A 27,938-nucleotide genomic window follows, 5' to 3' on the forward strand; every position below is an offset into this window, starting at 1 on the left:
GCTGCCTGTTTATTGTTCTCATCTTATTGTCTCTGAGCAGGTGTTATAAGAGACCAGATATGCATCAGATACCCAAAGCCTGATTCATTTTTTTTCTACAAATGGCTAAGAGGGCAGGTGCAATATTGAGTATGGTACATAAATGTAATTATTCCTTTTTTTCTACTATGGATATAGATATTTCTGGTTGTTTCATTTTGACTACTAACTGGAAAGAGAGAGACAGAGACAGAGAGAACAAAACAGACTTTTCCTCAAAATATTGGAGAAGGCATTAAGTAATTTCTCAGGGCTCTCACATAATCTGAACAGATGGAAGAATGAACTTATTAGCTCAGAGAAAAGTGATAGACGGTTGCTTGTAAGTGGCCATCTTGTCTACCCAGGCTTTGCCTCCATGGACAAGGTGGAGACCTGAGAAACCTGACAGCCAGAGGATCAGATCAGTGTTAGTGCTTCCGATCAGTGTGTGTGACTGCTGGTGTCAGGAAGGAAATGTGGGCCACCATTCCATGCAATTTGTAATGAGGTTTCTGATTTTTCGGGAGAACATTGGTCAGGTTGTGGTGACAACAATCCCATCAGTCCATTTCAGGATAGTTAGGAGTAAATGGATACAGACATAGATAATAGAGACAGAGGTAGAGAAAGTGACACAGACAGATACGTAGATAGAGACAGAGATGGAGACAGAGACTGACAGAGACGTAAACACAGGTGTATCTAGTGCAGCTAGAAATATCGCAAATGTGCCGCAAGAAAGACTTTTCTCAATTAATTGTCCCAATTGTTTCATGCTAAGGAGTAGAGACAGATGTGAAATTTAAAGGAAGTACTGATGATAATCCGGAGTCGTCCTCCAGGCTGGGTGCTACGCATCTTGGATTTCTCATCTCATCATCTCACACCAGTCGCTGGGGTGGGAGCACCTCTGCTCCCCAGAAGACAACTCTGGAGATGCTCCCGCTGACCTCCTCCTCTGACCCCACAGTCGGGGGCCCCCGGGGTCTATGCAAACTCTGGCCTTTGTTGTTGTTGCCATTTTACTGCATTTCTCATGACTGTCAGTTTCTCTCAAGGCTTTGAATTGTGAAATTTGGTCCCTGGATTCAAACAATAGTATTTTCATTGGTTCCTTGGCGATACTTTTTGTAGTTTACTTTATCTTTTTTAGATTCAGAAGGCTTCACCACCGACTGTTTTCTAAATACCCTATATCTTGTCTACATAACTCTATGTAGTTACTGCCTCCTGAACAGAGTGTCTGTAGCACAGAAATCTCCTTTTTAACTAAATAAAAAATGGCACAGCCTTGGCAGAATAATTAGAAAAAGTCACTTTTTCTCCAGGCTGCTCCGAGTATAGAGGGGGGTGGGCACAGGATGGATTTTGGTGCCCACTGTGCCCCTCCTGTAAGCACCGTCCAGCAGGACACACCGGCCAGAACAACAGAGGCTACAGCTCCGGGTGTGTTGCAGGGACGGAAGCGTCATTATTGTTGAGAAGTTATATATGTATCCCTTCCACGTTCTGATATTGGAGGGAGGTGCTAACCCTACCAATTGAAAATAGTTTCCTCTGGTTTGGAACAGCCTCTTTCAGGTTAGGACAATCTCCTCTGGCACATTCCTCATCCTTTCCGTTTCTCTGTCTGTCTCCCGCTTGTTCTCATGAGGACATCACTACACATGGGAGGACAGTGAGTTCTCATAGTGGTCCTCCCACCCTCTTCCAGCCCTTTGCTCCGCTGGTCGTTAGGATTGGCCTCGTTGTCAGAAGTGTCTTGTGCACTAACCAGCCCTGAACCCACCACTGACTCTCACCACGCCCTGGGACGTAAAGGTTCCTCCCTGCGGTTTCTGCTCTTGGCTAAGCATCAATTCTTTCTTCCATGAAATAGGTGTATCTGCAGGATTTTTAGGATGATCACATGATTCCCTCAACAGACTCAACATCTAGCACATTATCTGGCAGCTAAATGCATGTGAATTCCATTTTGTTCATTGCCAGCACCTCGAGGTTGAGCTTTTCACAACGACTGACATTCACCTTACTTCTCTCTGAGATAATCAGACCATTTCAACATAGAGTCTCTAAATAGGAATGCGAGTAAATAGGAAATTATGTCAACCAGACATTTAGGGCAGGGTTAGTGATACCTGCGGGGGTACATTGAGAGCCATCCGACTCCCTTTCCTCTTTCCTCTGATACTGAGGCATTACCTAACAAGAAGCATTAAAGTGCTTAATACACTGCCTACCCAGTACAGAAGGACTTCTCACTAAAAGTAACTATTACTAAAATCTTATCAGTACATTATGTTTATTACATTTCAGAAAGAACTTAATTCTTTTTCCTTGAGCAAAGGAAAGCAATCAACGAAATCTGTTAACCTGTGAACTACAAATGCTAATTCTATCACTTTCAGCATATAACTAGAGTTTTGGTAACTACTCGGTGACTTCAATTTAGAAGTTAAAAAAATCAAGGCGATGGAACTCACAGTAGGTAGGAATGATCAGTTTGTGACTGAAACAGTTAAATGTTGGCTGATAGGTGGCAGGACGGTCAATGAGGGAAGGACAGAAAAGATAAATCAATTATAACAAATGTGAGAGGCTGGGTTTTAGCTGACCTTATCAAAGGGGCATAAGAAAGTCTCTGCTTTCTTTTCGTAAGAGTTAGGATTGGCTCACTACTGTACCTTTCTTTTTGTATTAAAGAACATCAAGAACTCAGAACTGGATTCATCATAATACTCATTCATAAAGCCCTATGATCATTTATCTACACAGAGATCTCTTTATTTATTTTACTCTACTTAGGTATTTTACTCTACTTTATTTATTTTACTCTCTATTTTACTTTACTCTACTTACTGTTTATCTATTTTACTCTACTCTATTAAGGACTTCCTTAATAACTGGACAAATACCTGAGATCCCTGATATAATGGAAGAACAAAAGCTTTACGAACAATCTACACACTCCCCTCTGCTAAGTTAATTAACTAGAAAAGCACAGAAGTTACTGATCATCTCTCAATACTTGTCCAGCTTCATGTTTTTTCCTGAAGGAACAGAGCACATCCTGTTCTGTTAGAGTGGTTTTGTGGAAAGAGAAATGAAAGGAACTAGATAAAATCTCCCAACTCTGCAACTTATTTTACTTTTGGGGGGAAATAGAACTCAGTTATTCGACGGTCTGTTTGATTTCATTCTCTTGCTTCTTCACATGGACAACTACCTCTCGTTACCGTGCGCTGGGCATGACGAGGTGGGCACTCGGGGACGGCACACATGGTTTCCTTAGTCTCTGCTTGCTGTTTCGGAGCAGCTAATGGAAGCATCAGCAGAGACTGGGAAGTGGCAGCAGAGTGAGCTTAGGGTTCCTCCCTGAAGGGGGCCTGCATCCTCACAGGGGCCAACATATAGTGCCAACTCCCGCCATACCCAGAGGTTCATGCTCAGGAACCAAGAGGTGCATGTGGGAGGCGCCATTTCCTTTTATACCAATCAACCCACTAGAGGACTGTGTTTCTTTTTTCCCAGGGTTCTGAATCTACAGGCTTGGAAATCTAGTGCCGAGAAGAAATGCTTTTGTCAGGTGACATGGTGATGGTTCTCTGAGCTTCAATTTCCATTGGCCAACTTTCCACTGGAAATCAGAGCGAAGAGTCCCATTACTGTAATCCACAAGGGTTAGGTTCCTGGGGCGCAGAGCAATGGGGAGAAGAGTGGAGCACTGATTTTACAGAACCCGCCCTTTGTGCCCCTCAGCATCCATACTTGTTCTTTGCCTGAGGGGGAAATCTGTGCCCCCATAGCGGGGGCACACAGGTTCCTTCTTCTCAGGGTCCATATGAACATGGGAGGCTGATTTTCTAGCAACTTCCATGAACAGTAGCAGATCATGTTTTCAGGCAATAAAAGTGCCAAACAACTATGCTGAACAAAACTATGGTTGTGAGCAATTCTGCTTGAGACCATCTCATTCCTGTATCTGCATGTGGACAAGAGATGTAAAGAAACCAAGGAAATTATAGTGCAATGTTAAGAGGAAGACTAAGTATTCGTGCCCTTCTCTCTAACACCTGGTACCTGCCCTACAGAGGGAAAAAGACACACTCAGGCCACGAAGCTGCTCTGAGCTCTCCAAGCAGGAACCTGGTGTCTAGCTTGGCAGACAGAGTCAGTAGCAATCAGCAGAGAAAACAATTTTTTTTTTTTTTGTAAATGAAGCAAAGGTTGTTGGAGAAGAGGGGAGAAATAGTGGTCGAGAAAGAGGCTATTATACACATTTCTAACCGTCAGATTTCACATGATGTGTCTAAGTGCTCAATAATATGTAAGAATTTTAGTATCAAGTAACATGTGAATTCTTTGTAAGAGTATATTTTAAAATAAAAATCAAAAGCCATACAGGTTTTCTATGAGACAATAAGGATTTGGAAATGATATAGTAAGAGCTCTCCTGATCCCAATGTTTAGAAATGACCTCTCCAAGACATTTCCTCTACCCAAGACTGTGTCCCCGACGCATTCTGGGGGTGGAACATAAGAACACCCAACACAAAAGAGTCTGCATAGATTTCTAGATATGCCCAGAATTTTTCAGAATTGTGAATTTTAGAAGACGACGCTGAGGGAACAGACATGATTTTTCCACAGTACTTGCGTGTGTGATCAGTGGGGAATGGATAATAGAATTATGGAAACTGATTTTTTGAGATGTTCTTAGACTTTATTCGCATTAATTTCATAATATAATGTTGTTTCTCTTACTCAAAATCATTGTTTCACCCACCTCAGGAATGAAATAAATGAGTTGAGCCCAAATCATCAGGGTATTTCAACCATCCATCTATGCAAAATCCCCCACCTATGAGGTAATGTGAGCCCCTCTCTCATAGTCAAAATGTCAATCTCACTTCAACAGACATTAATGCAGTCATCACTGTACCGGGGCCTGTACATTCTAACACGATGCTTTCCATGTTGTTAGAATCTGCCATGTAAACAACCATTTAATTAGCAATCATTTAAGTAGGACAGGAAGGTTGGATGTTCTCTGGGTAGTTTGGCTTTACTGTGTGTGGCCGCAGCGTCCTTGGTGACACTCACCTAGCCAAAGGGACAAGGGCAGGGGGTAGGAAATGACTCCAAATGTGACTTGTTGTTCCCTCCACACAGGGGTTGTTTGCTCCATGCACAAGGCCACTGTCCTCTCAGCCTGTAACTCAAGGGCACTACAGACCCATGTTGAAAACTGAGATTTCCATTGACTTGGGAAGACTTCTCATGACAGGGGCTTCATATTTAGCTAACTTCTCTGTAACTAAATTGTCACAGTCATGTCTCAGCATCACTCCTGTGTGGAGTCAGGCACTGAGAGGAAAGGGTTCAGGGTATTAGGAAATGGGAGAGACACATGAAGGAACATCCCCCAAACAGAGCAAAGGTACGTTACTGACCTTCCTCCCCCACCCCTTCCCGCACCTGCTGGAGGTCTTAGCCTTGGGCCAGCCTTCAGTGGAGGGTAGGGGTGTTGGGTTTTTCACAAGCAGGTGTGTGTTAAGTATAAATCTCCTGCTGCAGAAACAGAAGCTCAGAGAGACAGACGAGGACTTACTGAACCTGAGCGACCAATTTACTACAGATGATTTGGACTTTCAGTAATCATGCTTACCAATGCTGTTAAGTTGTACATAAAATTAGAATTTTCAATTGAAAATGCATTTAATTCAGTTTAGACCTCCTCAGAGAGCTTTTTCTTCTTCCCCACATTTGGTAGCAGGGGATTTCTTGCTTGGGCCTGATGGATCAGTAATATAGCTTTTCTTTTCTTTATTTCTTTTTTTTGTCAAGAAGTTGACTAACTTTATAAGAAGTTAGTAAACATAGTGATATGGGATAATTTTTCTTTATTACAGAAATCAGTCCCATAATTGTGGCAGTTAAATCACCTCATTTAACAGAGGAGAGAATAGAGGTCCAGGGAATGTGGACCCCAAATCCCACATGGAGTAGCGTTCAAGAAGTGTAAGGTGGAGGGCCTCTGGTTCCATCCAGGGCTGATGCACGTCCCCCCACAGAAGGTGAGCACCAGGCATGCCAGTGCACGGGGTTGCTGAGACGTTAGCTCTCCTGTTTTCTGTGCTTCTGCTCACTGAGTCTCCATGCAGAGTAAGTAGCAGTGGGCGGGGCAGCAACTTAGAAACTGGAATCAGGAGTTGACTTCCCATCTCAGTTGACTTCCCTTTCAATCATTTAATGATAAATCTCCCTCTCAAATGACTGGCACAATAGTTTAGTCCCACATTCTTCATTGGCAATGGCCAGGATCTTCAATCGCCGGTGTGTCACAGCTCTGTTCAGTAGAAGTAAATATAAGTCACAGTTTGAGACACATTTCCTAGCTGTTGCATTTTGAAAAAAGTTAAAGAAACAAATAAAATTCTAGGATTATTTTTATTTACTATGAGATATCCAAAATAGTGTTTCAAAGGTAATCAATAAAGAGATTACTAAGATATTTCATCTTTTTTCATAATCCCCAGAATATGTCTTGTATGTTACATAAGCAGCCCATCTCGGCGTGGACTAGTGGACTAGTTACATTTCACGTGCTCAGGAGCCACATGTGGCTAGTGGCTCGTGGCTACTGCATTGAACAGCACAGATTCTGCTCCAGATGCTTCAGAAGTGCTGCCCTGAACAATCTTTAGAAAAGTCCCCCAAAATCCATATCTTTTGCACAGCAAAGGAGACAGCTGACAAAACCAAAAGGAAACTGACAGAATGGAAGAAGATATTTGCAAATGGTGTATCAGATAAAGGGCTAATATCCAAAATCTATATAGAACTTATCAAACTCAACACCCGAAGAATAAAACATCCATTCAAGAAACGGGCAGAAGACATGAACAGACATTTCTCCAAAGAAGACATCCAAATGGACAGACACATGAGAAAATGCTCCACATCACTAGACATCAGGAAAATACAAATCAAAACCACAATGTGATACCACTTCACACCAGTCAGAATGGCTAAAATTAACAAGTCAGGAAATGACAGACTTTGACAGGGATGCAGAGAAAGGGGAACCCTCCTACACTGTTGGTGGGAATGCAAGCTGGTGCAGCCACTCTGGAAAACAATATGGAGGCTCCTCAAAAAGTAGAAAATGGAGCTACACTACAACCAGCAATTGCACTCCTGGGTATTTACCCCAAAGATACAAATGTAGTGATCCAAAGGGGCACGTGCACCCCAATGTTTATAGCAGCAACGTCCACAATAGCCAAACTATGGAAAGAGCCCAGATGTCCACGGACAGATGAATGGATAAAGAAGATGTGGTGTGTATATATAATGGAATATTACACAGCCATCAAAAATGAAATCTTGCCATTAGCAATGACATGGATGAAACTAGAGGGTATTATGCTAAGTGAAATAAGTCAATCAGAGAAAGACAATTATCATATGATCTCACTGATGTGTGGAATTTAGAAACAAAACAGAGGATCACAGGGAAAGAGAGAAAAAAATAAAACAAGACGAAAGCAGAGAGGGAGACAATCCATAAGAGACTCAATCATAGGAAACAAACTGAGGGTTGCTGGAGGGGAGGGGGCCGGAGGGATGGGGTAACTGGGTGATGGGCATTAAGGAGGGCATGTGATGTAATGAGCACGGGGTGTTCCAAAAGACTGATGTATCAAAGGTTTGCACCTCTGAAACCAATAATAAGTTATATGTTAATTAATTGAATTTAAATAAAAAATGTTTTAAAAAAACTTATGTCCATACAAAAATGTGCATGTGAAGGTTCATAGCAGCTTTATTAATAATCAGCAGAAGTTGGCAGCAGCCAAGATGTCCTTCAATAGGTGACCAGATGAACAAACGGTGGCACAGCCAAACCATTAAATATTTTTCAGCAATAAGAAATGAGCTAGCAATCCATGAAAAAACATGGGGGAAACTTGAATTCATATTGCTGATCGAAAGAAGCCAGTCTGAATTGGATGCAGCCTGTGCGATTCCAACTATATGAAGATTTACTGGACCTCTATGTACTTACTGTGTAATTTTTCGGTAAACCTGGGTATTCTCTTTGAAAAGTCGTCCATGAAACAAACAAAAATAGTAGCTTTGTAGAGATTCGACCACGAGTGATAAATGTTTGACTATTACTCGAATTTATTACCGGTTACTATGGGTGATTTACATATATTTTTGAAAGTCGATGTATTTTCCAAAGGCAGTAATAATAAATATTAAATATCATTGCTCTCAGAAAAAAAAGGAAAAAGAAAAAGAAAAGTCTCTCCAGACAGGACAGCTCCCTGGGTCTGTACCAGCCTGGGCACCAGAGTCTCCTTAGCCCCCAGGGTTCTGCGCAGTGGACCCGCAGAAGGGGCGTCCGCCAGAGTCCGGGTTGCTGAGGGCTGACTCCAGACAGCCAGGGGTGGTGGAAGGTACCAGGCATGGAGTGTCCTGGGAGACAGTGACCTTTTTGCTCAGGCACCTGGGCAGAGCGCTGGGCTGTGCGTTTCCCAGGCAGCACAGTAGTACACGCCCTCGTCGCTCTTCTCCAGCTTCAGCACAGACAGCGTGCAGCTGTAGCCATCCCTGCCCTTCTCGGCATTGACTTTGTCCGATTTCGTAGTATAATCCCTCTGCACATAGCCCCTGGATATGTCGAGGTGGAGGAGCCTCCTGGGGGCCTCACCCTCCTGGTGGCGGTACCAGTGGATGTAGCTGACCGAGCTGTCAACTTTGCAAGTCAGGGTGGCTGAGCGGTCCGAGGGCAAGCGCGCCACCACAAAAGCAGGCTGCTCCAGCTTGAGCCCTGCTCCGAGGCCTGCCAGGGGGAGAGGGGGACAGCGGTGAGACAGTGATGGCCAGGAGTCTCAGGGAACCCTGCACGCTGCACCGGAGAGCAAGTCAAGACTTACCGGGAAACAAGAGAGAGCACAGGAGGGCAAGGGGACCCAGCATGGTTCTGCTTCCCACCTGCTGGAAAGAAACCCAGCTTGACCTCCTGGCTGCACCTGCTGGGAGGAGACTGGCTGGGTGGGTGGCAGAGGGCAGACTAGGACCTCAGCCTCTGCTTCCCTGAGGCACCTGCAGATAGTGGTGAGAGAGAGGCGGGAGGGAGGGAGGGAGGGAGGGGCCAGAGGGCTGGGACAGGTCTGACCACAAGGGGGGAGGGAACATTGATGGTCAGGGTTCTGAGAAGCACTGAGGAATGTTAGTGCAGGGAGAGCACCAGCGATAACAGCAGTCCTTGACTGGACATCAGTAGCCTGATGTCCCCTCATCCCTGATCAGACCCTCAGAAATGGTAAAGGCAGGGCCTCAGGAAGGGTCAGGTGAGAAATGCATCTGAAATGAAGATTCAATTCAGTCAAGGCAGCATTGACCTTCAACTGAAAGGAACATTCCTTTTTAGTTGTGCCGGTATACCAGCGCCTCGTGGATATTGCGATGTTCATTTGTTATGGTAATTACAGCCTATCGACCTGGAGGGAGAGGGCAGGGGGGATGGCCAGGAAGGGGACTTGGCCGGGGCAGGGAGGTTTGGGTCCTTCACACCCAGTACCAGACCCGGCTCCTGAGCTCCTCCTCTTGGGGAGCACTGAAAGGCAGACGTGCTGAGCTGTCACCAGGATTCGAGGCTCCAATGCCCCAAAATGCAGGCTTTGAGGTTATGCTGAGTTGATAGGGTGGTGTCTAGAATATTCTGCTAAAAGTATATTCCAGGCCCATCATTCAGACCCTCAACAGGTGTCTAGGGCAGCTGTGCTACAGTGTGAAGTGGAAAAGAGAGTCTTGCAGGCCCGGAAATCCTTGCTGGGACAGAAGACCCGTGGTTTCAAAATTAAGAAAATATAAAATTGTCATCACACCAAAGCAGAAAGAGTATTCTTTTTTTTTTTTTAAAGATTTTATTTATTTATGTGACAGACAGAGACAGCCAGCGAGAGAGGGAACACAGCAGGGGGAGTGGGAGAGGAAGAAGCAGGCTCCCAGCCAAGGAGCCTGATGTGGGACTTGATCCCATAACGCCAGGATCACGCCCTGAGCCGAAGGCAGACGCTTAACGACTGTGCTACCCAGGCGCCCCCAGAAAGAGTATTCTTGAGACAAAAAGGTAATAAGAGAAATCGACTTCAGAAACCTCAACCAAAGCTTCCCATCTGCCTGCTTTTCCCACAGGCCATGCGGCTGCCAGGTGCTCGCGGTCTGCAGGGAACGGCGGGTTCAGACCCACTGCACGTGGCTGCCAGCCTCCCAGACCTGCTGGCCTCGGGAACGGTCCAGTCATGGGCCCAGCCTGGGAGCCCAGCTCTCCGCGCAGCCAGCGATGTCATCTGATCAATGGTGCGCTGAGGGCAGACGTCCTTCTCAGTCCGGAGCTCCAAAATGGGACATGTTGGAGAGGCTGAATGATACCTCCTAACTCTGGGAGGACTTTTGCTTTGACAAGGACAGAATGAAGCTCCAGTCCAAGCCCTGCCACTCGGAGGTTGTGTGTCCTTGGGAAAGTCACTGAAAATGGGAATAATAATGCTCACTCTGTAGACACCGTCCATCATGGACCTGGGATTGGGCCACGCTGGTCGCTGTGTAAATAAACACTATCAGTCAGTCTTATGTACAATATATTCCTTACAGCAATTTATTCCTCAAATAACACATCAACATAGTTATAACAACCACACTTGGCAGATCAGCTAATTGAAATCTTTAAATGTTTCACCTGTGCAGAGTCACATAAGTAACGGAGCCTTGGGGCACCTGGGTGGCTCAGTCGGTTAAGCGTCTGCCTTCAGCTCAGGTCATGATCCCAGGATCCTGGGATCGAGCCCCACATCAGGCTCCTCCGCTGGGAGCCTGTTTCTTCCTCTCCCACTCCCCCTGCTTGTGATTCCTCTCTCGCTGGCTGTCTCTCTGTCAAATAAATAAATAAAATCTTAAAAAAAAAAAAAAAAAGTAGTGGAGCCTTGATTCAAACCCAAGTCTGAGAAAGTCCAAAACCACTTGTCACACCATCCATTCCATATATTTTAGAATTTTATATTATATATATATATATATGTATATATATATATATAAAATTTCTTTTAAGCTCTGAAGTGTAAGAGATCATGAAGGAAATTTCAGCGAGGTCGCAGAACTCAAGAATCTCTCACATGCCAGGCAGCAAGGAGCAGAAGCTGTTCTTAGAGAGCACTCATTCAGGTAACAGTGCTGGACCTCAGAACGTAGCAGACATTCTTCTAGCACTGGTGAATTAATAGCTGCTTGCCTTTTAGAAAGACTAATTTTGTTAAGGTCATAACAGTAATCATTGATCCATTAAATAATAACAAATACACTTTATTGAGTATCAGACATGGTACATACTGATTCCTTGCCTGCAAGCATAGAGCAGGTGATACTCATCCCATTCTGCAGATGAGGCTGAGGCTTAGGGAGGTTGAGTCACTTACTTGAGATTATCCAGCTAAGACAGAGCATATGGAGAACTTCAAGTAGGCCGGGCTCTCGAAGCCAGTGCCCTACGTAACCTGCTTGGATGTCTGTGAGTCAGGAACTAATTTCTGTCCTCATTGAGCTGTTGCTTTGAATGCAAAAATGTGATCTGGTGAGACTTGCCATTTGTTTTCAATTCTGTGCTTCCTGCTTGAAAAATACGGTATGTTCATTGCATTTTTCCTAACACGGACTTCTAGTACCCTCTGCTGGCCAATTTGAGGTATATCACACACCTTAGAGTCCTCTATTGTTCCCTAGGTAAGCGAAGTCTATTACAACAAAGGATCAGCTTAGTGAGTGGAAGGGTCGGGAAATACTAGGCAGGAAACCTGTTTTACCAATTGTGAACTCAGTGTGCTTGGTAATTCTATTTTTTAAAATAATTTTTATTTTGTTATATTAGTCACCATACAGTGCATCCCCAGTATTTGATGCAATGTTCCATGATTCATTACTTGCGTATAACACCCAGTGTGCTTGGTAATTTTAGGTAAGCAGCTTCTTCTTGCTGGTTTCCTTTTTCCCCAGACTCAAATGGAAGAATTGTGTTATGTTTGGTGTCTTAGGTACCTGTGAAAACTATAGAGTAGTGCTTGTGAATAATGCATCTTTACATTTATATGAATGATATACTGTTCCTGCCAGTCCATCTCTGTCCATCTGTCAGTACACCTACTTCACTTCTCCCCTCTGCTCTCAGCCACCGCATGAATTCATCCACCGACAGTGACAGGCACTCGTCCGGCTCCCAGGATGGCTGTCACCAGCAAGGCTGTCGCCCACAGCTCAGGGCTCAGCACGCGGGCAGCAAGCAGCTCCCCGGGAATCTCATCCCAGGGGTGCAGGTCCCGGGAAACACACACACAGGTTCTCCATAAACACGGTCCATGCTGTTATCCGACAGCGACGTGTTTACCAGCCTGACGGCTCCCACGCGGGATCACGTTGTTCGAGGAGGGTATGGGGTCCTGGGTGATGAGGAGGAAGCCGAGGGTCTCTGTGTATCCCTGGTGTCCACGGAGGGTCTCCCTCAGAGACGAGCTTCTCCGTGGGCTGCAGGTGCAGCGATGGGAGGCCGGCTCGCAGAGGCTCGAGCGCACCGCAGAGCCAGGCCCCCCGCGCTGTGGCTGGCCCCCCGTGTCCTGCCTGGGAGCCCCGGAGTCAGCGCTCCCGCCGCTGTTTCTCAGCTCCTCGTCTGCAGACAGGAAAACCCGCAGCTGCCGCACAGGCTCATGAACATGAACTAACTACCACGTGCAGAACAGTAAGGAGCGGGCCCGGCCGATAAAGATCGTTAGTTATGGGGCCCCTGGGTGGCACAGCGGTTAAGCGTCTGCCTTCGGCTCAGGGCGTGATCCCGGCGTTATGGGATCGAGCCCCACATCAGGCTCCTCTGCTATGAGCCTGCTTCTTCCTCTCCCACTCCCCCTGCTTGTGTTCCCTCTCTCGCTGGCTGTCTCTCTCTCTGTAAAATAAATAAATAAAATTTTTTAAAGAAATAAAAAAAATTGCTAGTTATTATCTTTACTAGCAATGGTAATTGATTAACATTATAAATACAAATAGAGATAAATACAATGATATAAGCATTAAATTATTAAAATTAGTTAAGATCATAAAACAAATTTATGTCTTCTAGATATTTATCCCTCGTGAGTTCGGCTGTCACCGCTATCCTCAGCTCATCTATCGTCTGTCTGAACTTTGTCTACAGCACTTTCATTAGATAGGATTTCTCGATTTTGTGGTCAAACATTTTTAGCCACATATTTTTCATACTTTGGAGTTTCGTTTAAGAAAGCTTTTCCCTCTCCTAGGTCATAAAAGCGTCCTCTCGCTTCTTGTTATGTTCGGTTCCAGATTTTAGCCCGAGCTGACCCTGGGATTAGCGTGTCTGCACTGCTCTGAACTAATCTATCTCTCAGTCTCTCCTTTATTCGCTCAGTGCACCTGAACATAAGGTCCGTGGGGCGGATTCAGAATACAGAGGACTTCATCAGCCAGTGGGGGGAGCCAAGGGGAACGTACATCGTGTTTCACTGGCTGCAGTCCAGAGCTGAAGGGGTGCGGGCAGAGGATGGAGCTGGTGGCAGGACAAGAGCGCAGGGGGGCTGCAGCAGGGTGAGCAGAGTGTAGAGGTGCGGTGGGAGGGCAGCAGGGGACAGTGTAGAGACTCCTCTGAGGGAAACAGAGGACAAGTACTGGGCAAGATGTGGAGAGCATTGAAAGCCAAGCAGAGGCCTGGGGATTAGATATGAAACATAGATAGTCATCGTTAGTGCGTGTGTATATGAGAGAGAGAGGGAGGACAGTGGTCCCATTTTGACATTAGGGTTTGTAAACTAGTTTGGGGACTGCAGACAAACTGGGAAAAGGGGAAGCAGGGAGGTCAGGGGGACAAAAAAGATCAGGGTCTTTCTTGGCAGGGATGAAGACCACTCCCAGATCAGGTCACAGGGATTACGACTCTGTGAGGGAAGACATGGGCAGGGCAGGGGTCTGTCTTCTGGAAAATGAAGCACAGGAGGGAACGCCCACGTCCGCAGCCCTGGGGCTCTGAAGAGAGGGGGACCCCCAGGGGTGCGCTGCGGTGGCGTTTTGAAAGTAGTTCACGGATGCAAGGTCTCAGTCAATGTGGTCCCCGTGTGCAATAACGGACACTGAGCAAGAGCTTGACAAATGTTTAATGAATAAATGCACATGTGGGCTTGGGAGCCATAATTGGACACTCCGAAGGAAACATTCTCTGGACAGCTGGAACACACAGTGAGGGACTGAGGATCACAGAGCCCCACCTGACACCCCCCTCCAACACCCACTGGAGAAGCAAGAAAAATTAGTAAAGGTGACAGAGACGGAACAGAGCAGGAAAACAAGAAAATGCTTTCTTGGGCTTAGGGTTTGGAGAGATTTGGTGGCATCATCAAATGCCACAGAAATCACTTGGTGGTCACAGGCAGGTTTCTGCAGGGCAGACGCAGGACACAGAGTGTAATGGTATTGATCCCCGGGGCAGGGAGGGCATGCGGGCATCTGCCAAGGGGCAGTGTCCTTGGACACGGCGCTCCTGCCCTGCACCCACTTTCTGTGGCCTTCCAGTGCATTGACAAGTGTTCCCCCGGAGCTCAAAGCAGCCCCACCCTGGAGGGTGCCGGGGAACTGAGCACGCAGCTCTGACCCGACCTACAAGCACCAGACCACCTGAGTGTTGGACCTGAGCTCCCAGGGGACTGGGAATGTGCTGGATTCTAGGAAACAAGAGAAAGTTTAGGTATCTTTTGAAAGAGCTTCAGGGTACCTTCCTCTCAATTTGCATAGGTTTAAGGGTCATGTCCCATCAGCTGAAAACAGTCACCGTGTGCTGCCAGTAAGCAAATTAGAGAAGGATAAGCAAGGGGTCACAGACCATTTGGGTGGACGAGCAAGCTTACTCCAGCACACGTTGTGCGGCTTTTACGAACAGTGTATCAGCCTTGCTGTGTGCCTTGAGCCGTGCTGCCCTTGAGCAGCCAGGATTCGTCCCAGGGGGCGCCACATGCAGGATAAGGAGAAAGTAGGTCCGACTCAGGCCAAGGTCAAGGATGAATAGAAGCCCATGGCTGTCGACTTTCTAGGTTTGCTGAGAGAATATCGGTCACCGTCTTCTCCACGCAGCCCCCAGATGTCCGCTCGCATTTACCCGAGTCCCAGGAACACTGTGACTGTACCACCTTGCGGGGGGGTTGTGTGACGCTCATCTCCAAGGTCTGGCACGTCGTGTTTATAAGCTACTCAGCTGGGTTCCAGGCAAACACCAGAAGACAGCTCAGGCTCCTCTGGAAAGATCGATGGAGCCCCAGGAAGGCACACCAACCTGTGTGTAAGGCTTCCCGGTGTTCGGCCACATGACTCGTGTGGCATCAGCTCTGAGCGGCAACCCTTACTGATCACTCATAAACTTTGCAGTTTCCCTAAGGTTTTTCTTTGCTGGGCCATCGCCATGGTCCGTGGGGTCTTGCTGGGAGTTCTCCAACATCCTGATCACAGGCTTCTGTATGTGATACAAGAGGGCTCAGCGTATGGGGCCAGCACACCGTTTCCCCGCAGCCCAGACCATGATGGAGATGGTGGCGGTGTTCTGGCTCCCCCAGAGGCTGTCCCTGCTGTGTCAGGAGGAGCAGGCGATGGTGGAAGCAGCGTGACAGCGTGGTGCACGGAGCTGTGCCCGTCCCCGGGCTCCAGTGATGCCGAGATACTACTGAAAATTCAAATTGAGAGAGGGCTTGTTTGGCAATTATAAACATCACTCAGGATTAAATGAGAGTCTGTTTCTGATATTTTAGGGATTCCAGTTGGGTGTCTGTTTAGTAAGAACCACAGGCTTGCTCTGTGTGATTCTTTGAAGGGCCTTGGAACTACTCGAAGGTCCAAGTCCCACTGGGTTTAGAGAGAACTCTGAAAATGCAAAGAATGGGCACGGGTAGGGCTTGCTGGGTCAAGGCCATTTGGAATAAAACATTGCTACAGATTGGCCAACATATGACCAGGGCATGTGCCTACGATGGATTGTGACCTCAGAACTTGAGTCAGACTGAGAGACAGAAGTGGAAAGAGCTTCCACACTAGGAATCCCATGTGCCCTGGAAAATCCATTGAGTGGAAAAGAAAATTCACACCGTATCTGCGGACATTTCTGGAGAAGACCACTTTCCCATCCTCCTCCCCCTCAGCCGGTTCACTACAGTGCTTTGGACAATCAAGGATCTTGGAAATTCCTGAAACAAATGATCTGATTACTTTATTTGGTGTTGAAATTTTTTTCAAGGGCTCTAAACCAGGACAAAATGACTAAGTAAGCACCCGCCATTTTGGAAGGACTTGTTAAATTCAACCAGGAATGTTACGGGTGTGGGTGGAACCTACCTAAGGAACCATGTCCTGCCAAGCTGTGCACCTGCGGAGCCACTGCGGGGCTTGGTGGGGAGGGGAGTGTGAGAAGGATTTCGGAGTAATTGCTCTAGGAGAGGCAGCAATTATCTTTTGAGAACATTCGGTGCGTTTTATTATAAGAACTGAAATTTCAGTCTCATCTTTAGCCTCTCCGTGCACTCCAATGTCAGGAGCGGCTTGCTGTTATCAATCTTCATTGCTGCAATTTATTTGTTGAATTATCAGCTATGCCACTGGGCAGTGCTTGTTATCTTCTTGCACTAAAGGAGCATTCGTGATGATCCAACTTCCCTGTCAATTAGCCCCTGGAAAAATCCCGGGTCAATAACAGCTATTTCCCTCTTCGGAAACCTGAAGGTTGGTAATCTGCCAGGAGAACTGGCACCACGAATCAGAAACACATAGCAAATTCAGAAGTCTACTAATGCCCATTCTTGACCAGCTTACATTGTGTACAGGATTATACTGGCAGAAAAAAGAGTAAATTGAACGAAAGGTGTTTTAAGAATTCTCTTCCCTGAACAGTAGCCCAGGGAATTGACTTTTCTGTCCCAGGTGGTCTATTTGTTTTGACGCACCCACAAGCATAAACATGTCAGAAAGAAAAGTGACCAAAAAAGGAGCTGGTGGGAGAGGAAACTGCTGATTATGAAGGTCGTCAGATTTTCGGAGCTACACAGTCGGTCACAGCCCGCACCTGCCAGGGGCCTCGGTCCACCACTGTTATTTGTGCTGTAGTCATCGCTGGGTGACCAGCAATGACTGGGGGGGAAGGGCTTCGGGGAAGGGAGGTGGGCTCTGGAGCGCAACCCAGAGGAACAAGCTTATCTCCGCACAAATAACAACTCCAAGGTACACTGTTTCAAGCAGCGACTGAACCAAGCTTTGCAAAACGAAGGACTCGGCGGAAGGAATCAGGGGATTGCTGGAGATTACCAAAGGTTTATTTGGAATGACACAGCACTGAAAACATAACTGTTACACATGATTTGTGGATACAGCATACATCACCTATCTTATTGTAGGACGATCTGGGAAGATGAGTTGCATAAATATAGAGTTGGAAATATATAGGAGCTTTTTTTTTTTATAGTGTTCTTTGATGGTGGACTTCGATGCCCCATCAACCGGCCAATCTTTGAAAGGCAGAGGGTAACGCTACGTGGCCGCTCATCCTGACCAGCTTACTTCCAGCCACAGCAGCTGGACACCTAGCTAATGAGGCTCTGCTTTCTCCCAAGGGGACAGCAGCCTTGACATGCGATCTGTCATTGCATCCTGACAAATGCACACTACGAAACACAGATACTGGCGACTGTTTTGGCAATGGGATGGCTGGTGTTGCCCCGAGGCAGAAGGGCAACTGTCATGCCAGACAGAGCAAGAGCAATGCATGTATCACTGACACTCGAGAGGCAAAGAGCTACAATGAACGCAAGGAAGCAACTATGTGTATGTAGTTTTGTGCATACACATACATCGGGAGGGATGGGAGCTAGCACATGGAACTGTGTGCCCAGATACAGAGAGGGAGAGGGAGAGAGGTGTCGGGAAAGAAGTTTTGTGCAGCCGTTGAGGTGGAAACACAGTCAACTTGACAGGGAGAGAGAGCACGTGCTCACACCTGTGCGGGGAAGAAGAGAATCTCGGACTAGAGGATGATTCGGCACGTCTTCCGCAGGGCAGTCACTCAGGACCATACACTTGGGTGCAGAGAAATGAAGGTTCTGGTCTGGAGAAAGCTACTGTAGAACTGGTGGGAGGGGATCAATGACAAGAGTTTCCACAGCTTGGACAAAGCACAAAGAAACCTGTTATGGAGAACGTGGGGACCAGTGAGGACTTTTTCTGTAATTTACGTTTTTTTCTCTTACTTTTTTTCTTTTTTTTTTTTTTTTTTTGCACACATGCTCCATTGATAGTATCTTTTCAAGCTTTGTCTGGCACCAGCCTATAAATCATTAAGAGTGGAATAGCAAAAGTGAACTCTTCGGGTTTTTACAGAGGTTTAAAAACCCAATAACCAGGCTCTTTCTACAAGGTTTGTAGCCCTAATCCAGACGCCGGGTGAAGTTCTCTGGAAAGAGGCCTTTGTAGGTGGCAAGGTCTCTGTACTGAAGCCAGTCTGACTCCTTCACTCCTACCAGCCAGCCTGCGTCCTGCAAGACAAAGACAGGGCGTTCAAGGTCCAAGGAACTACTGGAAAAATCTGCACTGCCAACAGTTAACAAAATAATTTAGCATTGTGGTCCTTCCCCAGGACGTTACATTATAGATACAGCAGTGTGCTGAGACAGATCAGTGGGAAGGCTTGTCCCAAATAAGTTGTTGGGTAAAAAAAAAAAAACAAAAACAGTAAACATTTGAAATGATTTATTTTCTGGATCTGGGAAAGCTAACTGAACGTTAATACAAACAGTATAATTTTGTCTAAAGTATAGCTCGTTTACATTAACTGGATTAGGACATGAGTTCTAAAGGAAGAGAAAAGGATTAGAATGCTAGCCAGGGCAAAGAGAGGACACCACGTGAAAACATATCACGCACAGGAACGCCCCCTACCCTGTGAGTCACAGTGAAAAAGCGACGTGAAGACCCAGGTCAGAATAGAGTGCAGACCAGGCCAGGGAAGGTCTCAAATTCCATCCTGAACCACTTGCTTATAGGAAAGAACTCAGTGCTCCCAGCTCACAGCATGGGACCCAAATAAACCACCATCCACAGGCTTATCAAATACATAATAGCCGCTCCCTTGGGTACCCGCGCTGGCCATTCGGTCTGTTGCTGTTAGAACATCTCATTTTTCAAGTTTATATGAACCACAAAGCAGTCTGTTGTCATGGCATTCTTGCTGGAAACGTTCATATATTCTTTATGTGTTCTCTTATCAGTGATTCCTCATAAGCATCGGTCTATCTTACAGGAGTACCATCATAAATATGCATAAATATGAAGACGTTTAGCCACAGAAAGGGAAAAGAAGCCACCGTGGATGGCCATTCAGCTCGAGACACAATATGTACAATGGAGAATGGAGGCTGCTGTTTGCCCTTGGCCTCGTGCGGAAAAGCAGAGCCCGGCTGGAGAAGGCTGAGTGGAAGGAGCAGCACGAAACACACAGACCGCAGGGTGCAAAAGCCAGTGGGAAATGACTTGTCTGGATTATGCTAACCAGTCCCCGAAAGAGAGCCCGCTTAGATGAGGGATGGCCAGATTTAATCTGAGCAATTCCCAGCGGAGTTCAAGTACATCCGATAAAATGAGGTCTCCAAAATTAAATAAAGAAGCTGAACACACTCCGTCCTGATGTAATCTGAGACTATAAATTGCTGCTGCTGTATAGACAAGCGTGTAAGCATTCAGACAGGCCGATTTTTGAAGGTGGAAAAAAAAGGGAACAAAAGATGACTCAATAAAATGACTGATAATATCCCGGCTAGGAGGGAGAGTGTCCTCTTTAAAATTATGACATTACATACATGAAGGGCGAAGTTATACTTAAAGTAAAAGACGATAACTCAATTTTTTCTGAACCTCTGTTAAGCATCTAAAAGGCCGTATTTTCCCGCCCAAGTGTCTATATTTGACTTTATTTACAATGAGCGAAAAATCTAACGGAGCCAAAGCAGAGTCATGCATTTTACAACTGTTTCAATAGAGAAAAAAAGTTAAGAACTGGCACCAACTCAGAATCAAGATATATTCTAACATGTATATTCTGAAATACAGTTTATATAGTAAAGGGAAAACTGAAGCAAACAGGGAAAATTAAATTTTAACTGCTTAAAATATGTGGTAGAGGGGCGCCTGGGTGGCACAGCGGTTGGGCGTCTGCCTTCGGCTCAGGGCGTGATCCCGGCGTTGGTTGCGGGATCGAGCCCCACATCAGGCTCCTCCGCTATGAGCCTGCTTCTTCCTCTCCCACTCCCCCTGCTGTGTTCCCTCTCTCGCTGGCTGTCTCTATCTCTGTTGAATAAATAAAAAAAATCTTAAAAAAAAAAATAAAATAAAATAAAATAAAATATGTGGTAGATGAAAGATTTACAGTTCTGGCAATGGCAAAATAGCTTGTACCAGGGAAGTACTTCTGCACAGAACACTTATAAACACTAGAATAACTACATATCTACATATACATATATACCTATGTGTGTGTGTGTGTGTGTGTGTGTGTGTGTATATATATATATGCAAGTATTTGTATACAGAAATGACTTAGAATATATATGACATAAAAAGTTATATAATGGGATTGTTACAAATAATGGGGTTGACATAGATAACAACTATTAGAAGGCATCAGCAGTGACCAAGTGCGGGCAAAAATTGGAGAATATTTAACCCCGGAAAGTAGGAAATTGCAGTGGATGAGATCTGTGCTAATACAACTTTCCCTTGAGGATTATCCTCAGTGTGATGAACGGCACTCAAAGGAAGAGTGGAGGGTTTCCAGAGCAGCTGTATTTTAATTAATTTATTTATTTGAGAGAGAGAGAGCATGAGCAGGGGGAGGGGCAGAGGGACGGACAGAGAGAATCTTAAGCAGGCTCCACACCCAGCATGGAGCCAGACATGGGGCTCGATCTCATGACCCTAAGATCATGACCTGAGCCAAAATTGAGTCAGATGCTTACCAGACTATGCCACCCAGGCACCCCAAGCAGCTGTATTTTTTTTTAAAAGATTTTATTTATGTGACAGAGAGACAGCCAGCAAGAGAGGGAACACAGCAGGTGAGTGGGAGAGGAAGAAGCAGGCTCCCAGCGGGGGAGCCCGATGTGGGACTCGATCCCACAACGCCGGGATCACGCCCTGAGCAGAAGGCAGACGCTTAACGACCAAGCAGCTGTATTTTTAAGGAGGATATTTTGAAAAGAAGAGATATACAGACGCAGGTTACCAAATATGGGGAGAAACTTCCCTAAAATCCTGAGCTACCCCCACAAGCTGTGAAGATACGGGAGGTCCCCCAAGGGAGTCAGGGAGAAAGCAACAGAAGGAAGGCAGAACAGCTGAGGGGAAATTTAAGCCCTGCCAATGGAGGGGAGGCAGAGTTTGGAGTTTGAATACCACCAAGTTAGGAGGCTTGCTCAACCCTTCAGGATTTCTACTGAAATCCCAGAAGGGCCATCCTTGGAAGTAAAAGATGTCTCAGGACTAAGAATTCATCCTAAAAGTAAAGGCAAAATTGAAACAGAATCACCCTAACAAAGTATAAAACAAAATTTCCATGAATTCAAGCTAATTATCTAGTAACTTCCATGTCTACTAGGGGAAAAAGAAACAAGCTTCAGAGACAGAAAATAGAATCCAGACTCTGTGGGGCGCCTGGGTGGCACAGCGGTTAAGCGTCTGCCTTCAGCTCAGGGCGTGATCCCGGCGTGATGGGATCGAGCCCCACATCAGGCTCCTCTGCTATGAGCCTGCTTCTTCCTCTCCCACTCCCCCTGCTTGTGTTCCCTCTCTCGCTGGCTGTCTCTCTTTCTGTCGAATAAATAAATAAAATCTTTAAAAAAAAAAAAAAAAAAGAATCCAGACTCTGTGATGTGTCCAATATCAATAAAAAAATCACTAGGTATGAGAAAAAAAGGAACATATCTCCTGCAGATAAAAGGCAACGGATATAAATGTGTGCTGAGAGGGGCTAGTTTTTTGGAATTAGCAGTAGAAAATTAATGCAGCTATTACAAATATGTACAAGTACCTAACACTGAGAGTGGCAATAATGAAAGAATGGATGGGAAATCTCAGGAAAGAAATGGCAACCAAATGAAAAAAAAAAAAAAAAAGAACATTCTAGAACTGTGTATGTATAGCATCGGAAATGAAAAAGTCACTGAATAAGCTTCACAGAAGCTTATTTTAAAGTAGCAGAAGAAAGGGTCACTGTACTTGAAGACAAACCAATAAAAATGATCCCAACCTGAATACGAGAAAGAAATATATAGTGCATAAAAAGAAAAGTCTTAGACATCGAAAAGCCCAACAGATGGGTAATTAGGGAATCACAAAAAGAGGAAAAAGAGAATGAGCCAGCAAAGAATTTAAGAAAAATTAGCCAAAAGTCTTCCAAACGTAATGAAAAACATTTGGTTACAAATCTTAAGCACCTCACTGAACACCAAGCATGAAAACTACGAAAAAACCCACAGACCTAGGCACATTATATTGAAATGATGAAAACCAAAGATACAGAGAAATTGTTAAGAGCGGTCAGGGAAAAAGGCACATTGGATACCCAGAAACAATGGTAAACAAATGGCAACTGATTTCTAGTCAGAAACAGCAGAAAACAGAAAACAATGGAACATCTTTAAAGAATTGAAAGAAATAAAGTCAACTCAGAATTCTTTCTCCTGGGAAAATATCTTTAAAAATGCAGATGACGGTTAAGCATCTGCCTTGGGCTGGGATCAAACCTTGCATCAGGCTCCCTGCTCAGTGGGGAGTCTGCTTCTCCCTCTCCCTCTCCCTCTGCCCCTTCCTCTGCTCCTGTGCTCGCTCTCTCTCAAATAAATAAATAAAATATTTTTTAAAAAAGAAAAAAAAATTTTCAGGGCACCTGGCCAGCTCAGAGCATGGGACTCTTGATCTCGGGGTTGTGAGTTTGAGCCCCCTGTTGGGTGTAGAGATTACTTAAAAATAAAATCATTAAAAAGAAGAAGAAGAAGAAGAAGGAAGGAAAAAGAAAAGGTGCTCTGAAAAACAGTATTAAAAATAAAAAAGAAGGAAGGAAAGAAAAATTTTCAGGCAGAAAGAAGTGAGACCAGATGGAAATTCGGATCTGTAGAAAGAACCAGCAACAGCAAAGGAAATGGTAAACACGTTGGTAGACATAAGACTAGCTTTTTTCTTCTTAATTTCTTTAAAAGATAACTCACGGGTTAATGTAAAATAATTAGTTTATATAATGGGGTTTTTAATGATTTTTAGATATGTAGACGGTTTTGCCTGATACTGATAATTAATATACTCTGCCACTTTTTGCCTTGAAGAGTATATCCGAGGTTCTAACAATTTTATTAATCCTTTCAAAGAACTAACTTTCCAAGTCATTAGTTTTCTCCATTGTGTGTCTTTTCAGTGCATTCGTTTGTGCATTTATTTTTATTATTTCTTCCTTCTGTGTGCTTTGTACTTAATTTGATCTTTTTTTTATCTTCTTGGGCTAAAAACTTAGAAATCGATGATCACTAGGAAATATTCTTTTTAATTTACACTATGATTTCTTTGGTCCAGATTATTCAGAAGTATATTTTTAAATTTTTTAAATATTTAAAGCTTGTAGAGCTATATTGTTGTGATCGATCTCTAATTGAATTTTTTTGCAGTCAGGACTTTGTCTGACCCAGCACCTGCTGTATCTTGGTAAGTGTATTATCAAGAGAAAGAACAAAATGTGGAGCCACGGGAAGCCTTAAAACTCTAAAGTAGTGACTTTATATTTGAGGGGAGAAGGCTCAGAATATTATAGAGATTAGAGCTCTTTTCTCCAGAAAAACACATTAATAGGGACACTTACACATTTTGCATACTATTTAGAAAGGGCTCACAAATCCTACCAATAAGAACACAGAACAAAATGGAATTCTCAGCATCCTCACATCAGTACACTACGCTCAAAGGTGATTTTCAGAGTCTTTTACAATTGAGGCATAATTTAAATCCTAGGTAATGCAAACATCATTTAAGTGTACAGTTCAGTGAGTTCTGGCAAATGCATAGACACATGTAATCCACACCCCTATTCAGACAGAAAACATTTCCATCCCCAAAAAGTGCCCTCATGTTCCTTCCTGGTCAATCTCCATACCCCTAGAGGCAACTACTTTAAAAGGGATTCTGAGTGCACATGGCTAGTGGCTATATTCCCTAAAGACTGGTCTTTCAGAGACAACATCCCCAGAAAGTGGGTGCAAAGTAAGAAATGGTCATCTATTTGTATCAAAAAGAAACAATAAAGGGAGGCCTGGGTGGCTCAGGTGGTAAGCATCTGCCTTCCGCTCAGGTTGTGATCCCAGGGTCCTGGGATCGAGCCCCACATCGGGCTCCCTGCTCAGCTGGGAGCCTGCTTCGGCTTCTCCTTCTCCATCTCCCTCTGCCGCTCCGCCTGCCTGTGCTCTCCTGCTCTCTCTCAAATAAACAAATAAAATCTTAAAAAAACAACAACAATAGAACAGCATCCCGAAAGAGGTGTTCTAAAAAGCTAGTTAGCCATGTCCTGTGCTCATAAGCCTTAAGCCCTTTTCAGAGCAGCCATGCAGCGTCTCAGAAAAGAGAAATGTCTTCAGTTAGTCACCATGTCCGAGTGACCCTCAGAAAAAAAAAAAAAAAAAAACACAAAAAACAAAAAACCAACATAGTCCGTTGAACCTTTCAATCTCACTCTTTACCTGGTCGGCTTCTGAATCTGAGGGGACCACCAACACCACATCACCCCTTTGTAAGGTAAGTTCATCGGAATTTGCTGCTTCAAAATCATGCAGTGTTTCCACCTGCAAAAGATTTTTAAAGAACTTACTAATTTCAGAAAGAAGAGGAAATGTCACATTGAAGTCTCCCAGCCAGGCTACTAGCAGGTACTTGTAGAAGGCCCTCCAAGCTGGGTGAGGAAGACAGTGACCCCAGCTTACCCCAAGGGAGAAGACCTCTCTCAATAGAGAGGAAGTCCCTATCTACGTAAAACCTCCAATTCCTGAAGCCTGGTATTAAGAGAATTTGGATACACGTTCAGTAATGCAATGCCTTCTGCAAGAGTTGACATGTAGTGAATTAATAAATTCTAATTCGTCATATTTTTGTTAGATATTTACATTTTATTATCACTGACGCTTTATTATTGTTTTTAAGCTTGAACCTAAAAATGCCTAGCGAAAAGTTCCTCTAACCTCACTTCTGTTGAATCATCAATACTTAGAAAACTCAGGGGCCCCTGGGTGGCATAGTCGGTTAAGCATCGGCCTCTTGATTTTGGCTCTCAGGTCATGATCTCAGGGTGGTGAGATCAAGTCTCTGGTTGGGCTCCACGTTGAGCCGGAAGTCTGTTTAAAATTCTCTCTCCCTCTCTTTCTGACGCTCCCCTGACTCCCCCCACCAATGAAGTAAAATTAAATAAAATAGTTCATATAACATTTTAAACACTAATGGGAAAAATGATCACTTCCCATGTTATATGGTAATTACTACTTAATTAAACCCTGTAATCAATCAGTTTTCTTTAAAAACTTCCTATCTTAACCTTTAGCCCTGCCAATCTGTTTTTTTCTTTTTTTTTTTTAATTGAAATATATTTGGGATGCCTGGCTGGCTCGGTTGGTAGAGCATGCAACTTCGGATCTTGGGGTTGTGAGTTTGAGCCCCAAGTTGGGTGTAGAGATTACTTAAATAAATAAAATTTTAAAATAAAAATATATTGGACATATAATATTGTGCAAAGTTAAGGTGTATAGCATGCTAATTTGATACATTTATATAACATAATATGACGCCATTGTAGCAATACTGAGCACCTCTATCATCTTAGGTAATTATCATTTCTTCCTAGTGGCCACAATAATTAAGATCTAGTCTCTGAGCAAGTTTGGTGATTACGATACAATATCGTTATCTATATTCACCATGCTGTGTATCAGGTCTCTAGGGCTTATCTACTACTCACTGCGAGTTTATACCCTTAAACAATACCTGTCCTCTCCCCCTACCCTTTCCCCCCTTTTTTGAAAGATTTGTTTAAAATTTAATCATAAAAAATTTTGCAAAACAAAAGCAGAAAGAACAGTATAATGACCCAGGTACTCACCCAGCTTTAGCAACTACTCAGTCATGGATGTTGTACCTCTCCATGTCTCTCCCCTCAGCCCTACCCCCTGAGATTAAGTGATTGACTATTAAAATGTGTATTTGTTATATAGAATCACAAAATGTCAGAGCTGGAAATGACTATCTTATTCCCCGACTCACTCTTCCACTGAGAAACTGAAGCACAGAGGAGCGATGTGTCTCAGGCCACACTACAGGTTAGGGAGGGAAGGCGGGGCGAGGGTAGGGGGCAGGCTGGCAGGTGTATAATCCAGCCCTGAGCAGAGGCACACATGGAATATTTCAAAGCCCTGGTCTGAGCCTGGGGCTGGAGGGACTCCCAGGGCTGAGAGGGGAGCACAGGAGGGCACTCGGGGGGTGGGGGGAATTCACCCATTCACAACCAAGGGGAATATCCTTTGTCCTGTGGCAACCATTCTTGAACTATGGATGGCTGAATAATGGAAAGTCATTACTGTCCTTTCTGCTTGTCCATCAGCCCGGAAATCCTGCCATTCTCCCCACTGTGACGTGCGGAAAGCAGGACAGAGAATACATATCGCAAAATGCAAATGTAAACATCCGAAAACCAAAGGTTCCAGCAAGGGGCCCTCAAAGCAAAGGCAGGACCAATGGCCACCAGATTAAAACGAGACAAAATGACAAGACCTTGTAGAGGAAGCCGGGAGGCACTTCCTGAGACGCCTCGCTTGCAGAAGGAGCCGAGGGCAGTGGCTGGGAGTCCTCGTCCGCCTTGGGCTCTGCGGCCAGCTCTGGCAGCTCACTGGTGGGGCCGGGAAGAGCCATGGCAGCGGGGGTCTCCAGCGACTCTGCACCTGCGGGGGCTTCGTGGTCTCCCTCCTCTTCATTGTTGGAGGCGGGCTCTATGACGACTGAAGGGATGACCTTCTCCTGGAGGAAGAAAAATGCGGTGGTGCTGAGCAGGGGCTGGGAAGAAAGACTTTTGCGTTTTCGGGTGCTTGTGCCTGCTTCTATCCCTGACGCACCCTCCTTGGCTCCCAGGTTCCCCACCTCCTCCCTTCCACAAAATGCCCGCCGTTCCCCAAACCTGGCCCAAACCTTTGGGCCTCAAGCCTTGCAGGACCTTCCTCCTGACACGGTCACCTTTCTCTCTCTCCTGAACAGAAACCTTTAGTGGGATTAATATCTGGATTCTTGAGTAGTCAGGCCCTTTGTGAAGAGTGGGGTTTCTGCGGAAATTGGGAAAAGGGATTGGAAACTGCATGGAGGGAGGGGGGAGGAGACCACCGTGAAGGGGAATGTAGTAGGGTCCCAAGAACGGCCTCATTTTTGCCATGGTCCTCGCTTGTCCCGCTGAATACTAACACTATTCGAAGCTGACATTCAACCTTCTGTGACTGCTTTTCTCCCAGAGTCCCACAGGCCTCCTGACTAGCCTGCAGCCATATTGTTTGTACAGATCTGGCTGGTGTTTGGAGAAAATCCACGTCTGTTTTGCTTGTTGATTATCATTAGAGCCCCCACTGCAGTTCGAGCTGGAGGGATGACAACTCCCACCAAGCACTCCTCGGAGGACTCCACACTGCGGGGAGGCAGAACAAGGATCAAGATCTCCTTTTTATTTTGTAACAAAGATGAACGAGGAGACGAGTCTCACTAGCATAATGGAAGTC

General features: G+C 45.1%; 1 protein-coding gene and 1 gene segment (V, D, J or C); both read right to left on the reverse strand.

Annotated features, from left to right (window-relative positions):
- Window positions 1–8,516: 8,516 nt before the first annotated feature.
- On the reverse strand, window positions 8,517–9,128 carry LOC123788725 (T cell receptor gamma variable 8-like). The segment is given in 2 exon segments: window positions 8,517–8,875; window positions 8,970–9,128. Coding segments are annotated over 2 exon segments (387 nt in total).
- An 8,283-nt stretch (window positions 9,129–17,411) lies between these two features.
- AMPH (amphiphysin) overlaps window positions 17,412–27,938 on the reverse strand; it is a 211,229-nt gene continuing 200,702 nt past the window's right edge. For all 4 annotated transcript variants that reach the window (XM_087861200.1, XM_045793492.2, XM_045793493.2 and 1 more), the window contains 3 exons: window positions 26,953–27,195; window positions 24,879–24,980; window positions 17,412–18,644 (listed from right to left, as the gene is read on the reverse strand). In XM_087861200.1, coding sequence (XP_087717326.1) covers window positions 18,537–18,644; window positions 24,879–24,980; window positions 26,953–27,195 — 453 coding nt within the window. In that variant the 3' untranslated portion in view covers window positions 17,412–18,536. The remainder of the gene's footprint in view (window positions 18,645–24,878; window positions 24,981–26,952; window positions 27,196–27,938) is intronic.

Source organism: Ursus americanus, chromosome 3 (assembly GCF_024610735.1).
Source record: "Ursus americanus isolate L20-20 chromosome 3, mUrsAme1.1.p, whole genome shotgun sequence".
Lineage (NCBI taxonomy): Eukaryota > Metazoa > Chordata > Mammalia > Carnivora > Ursidae > Ursus > Ursus americanus.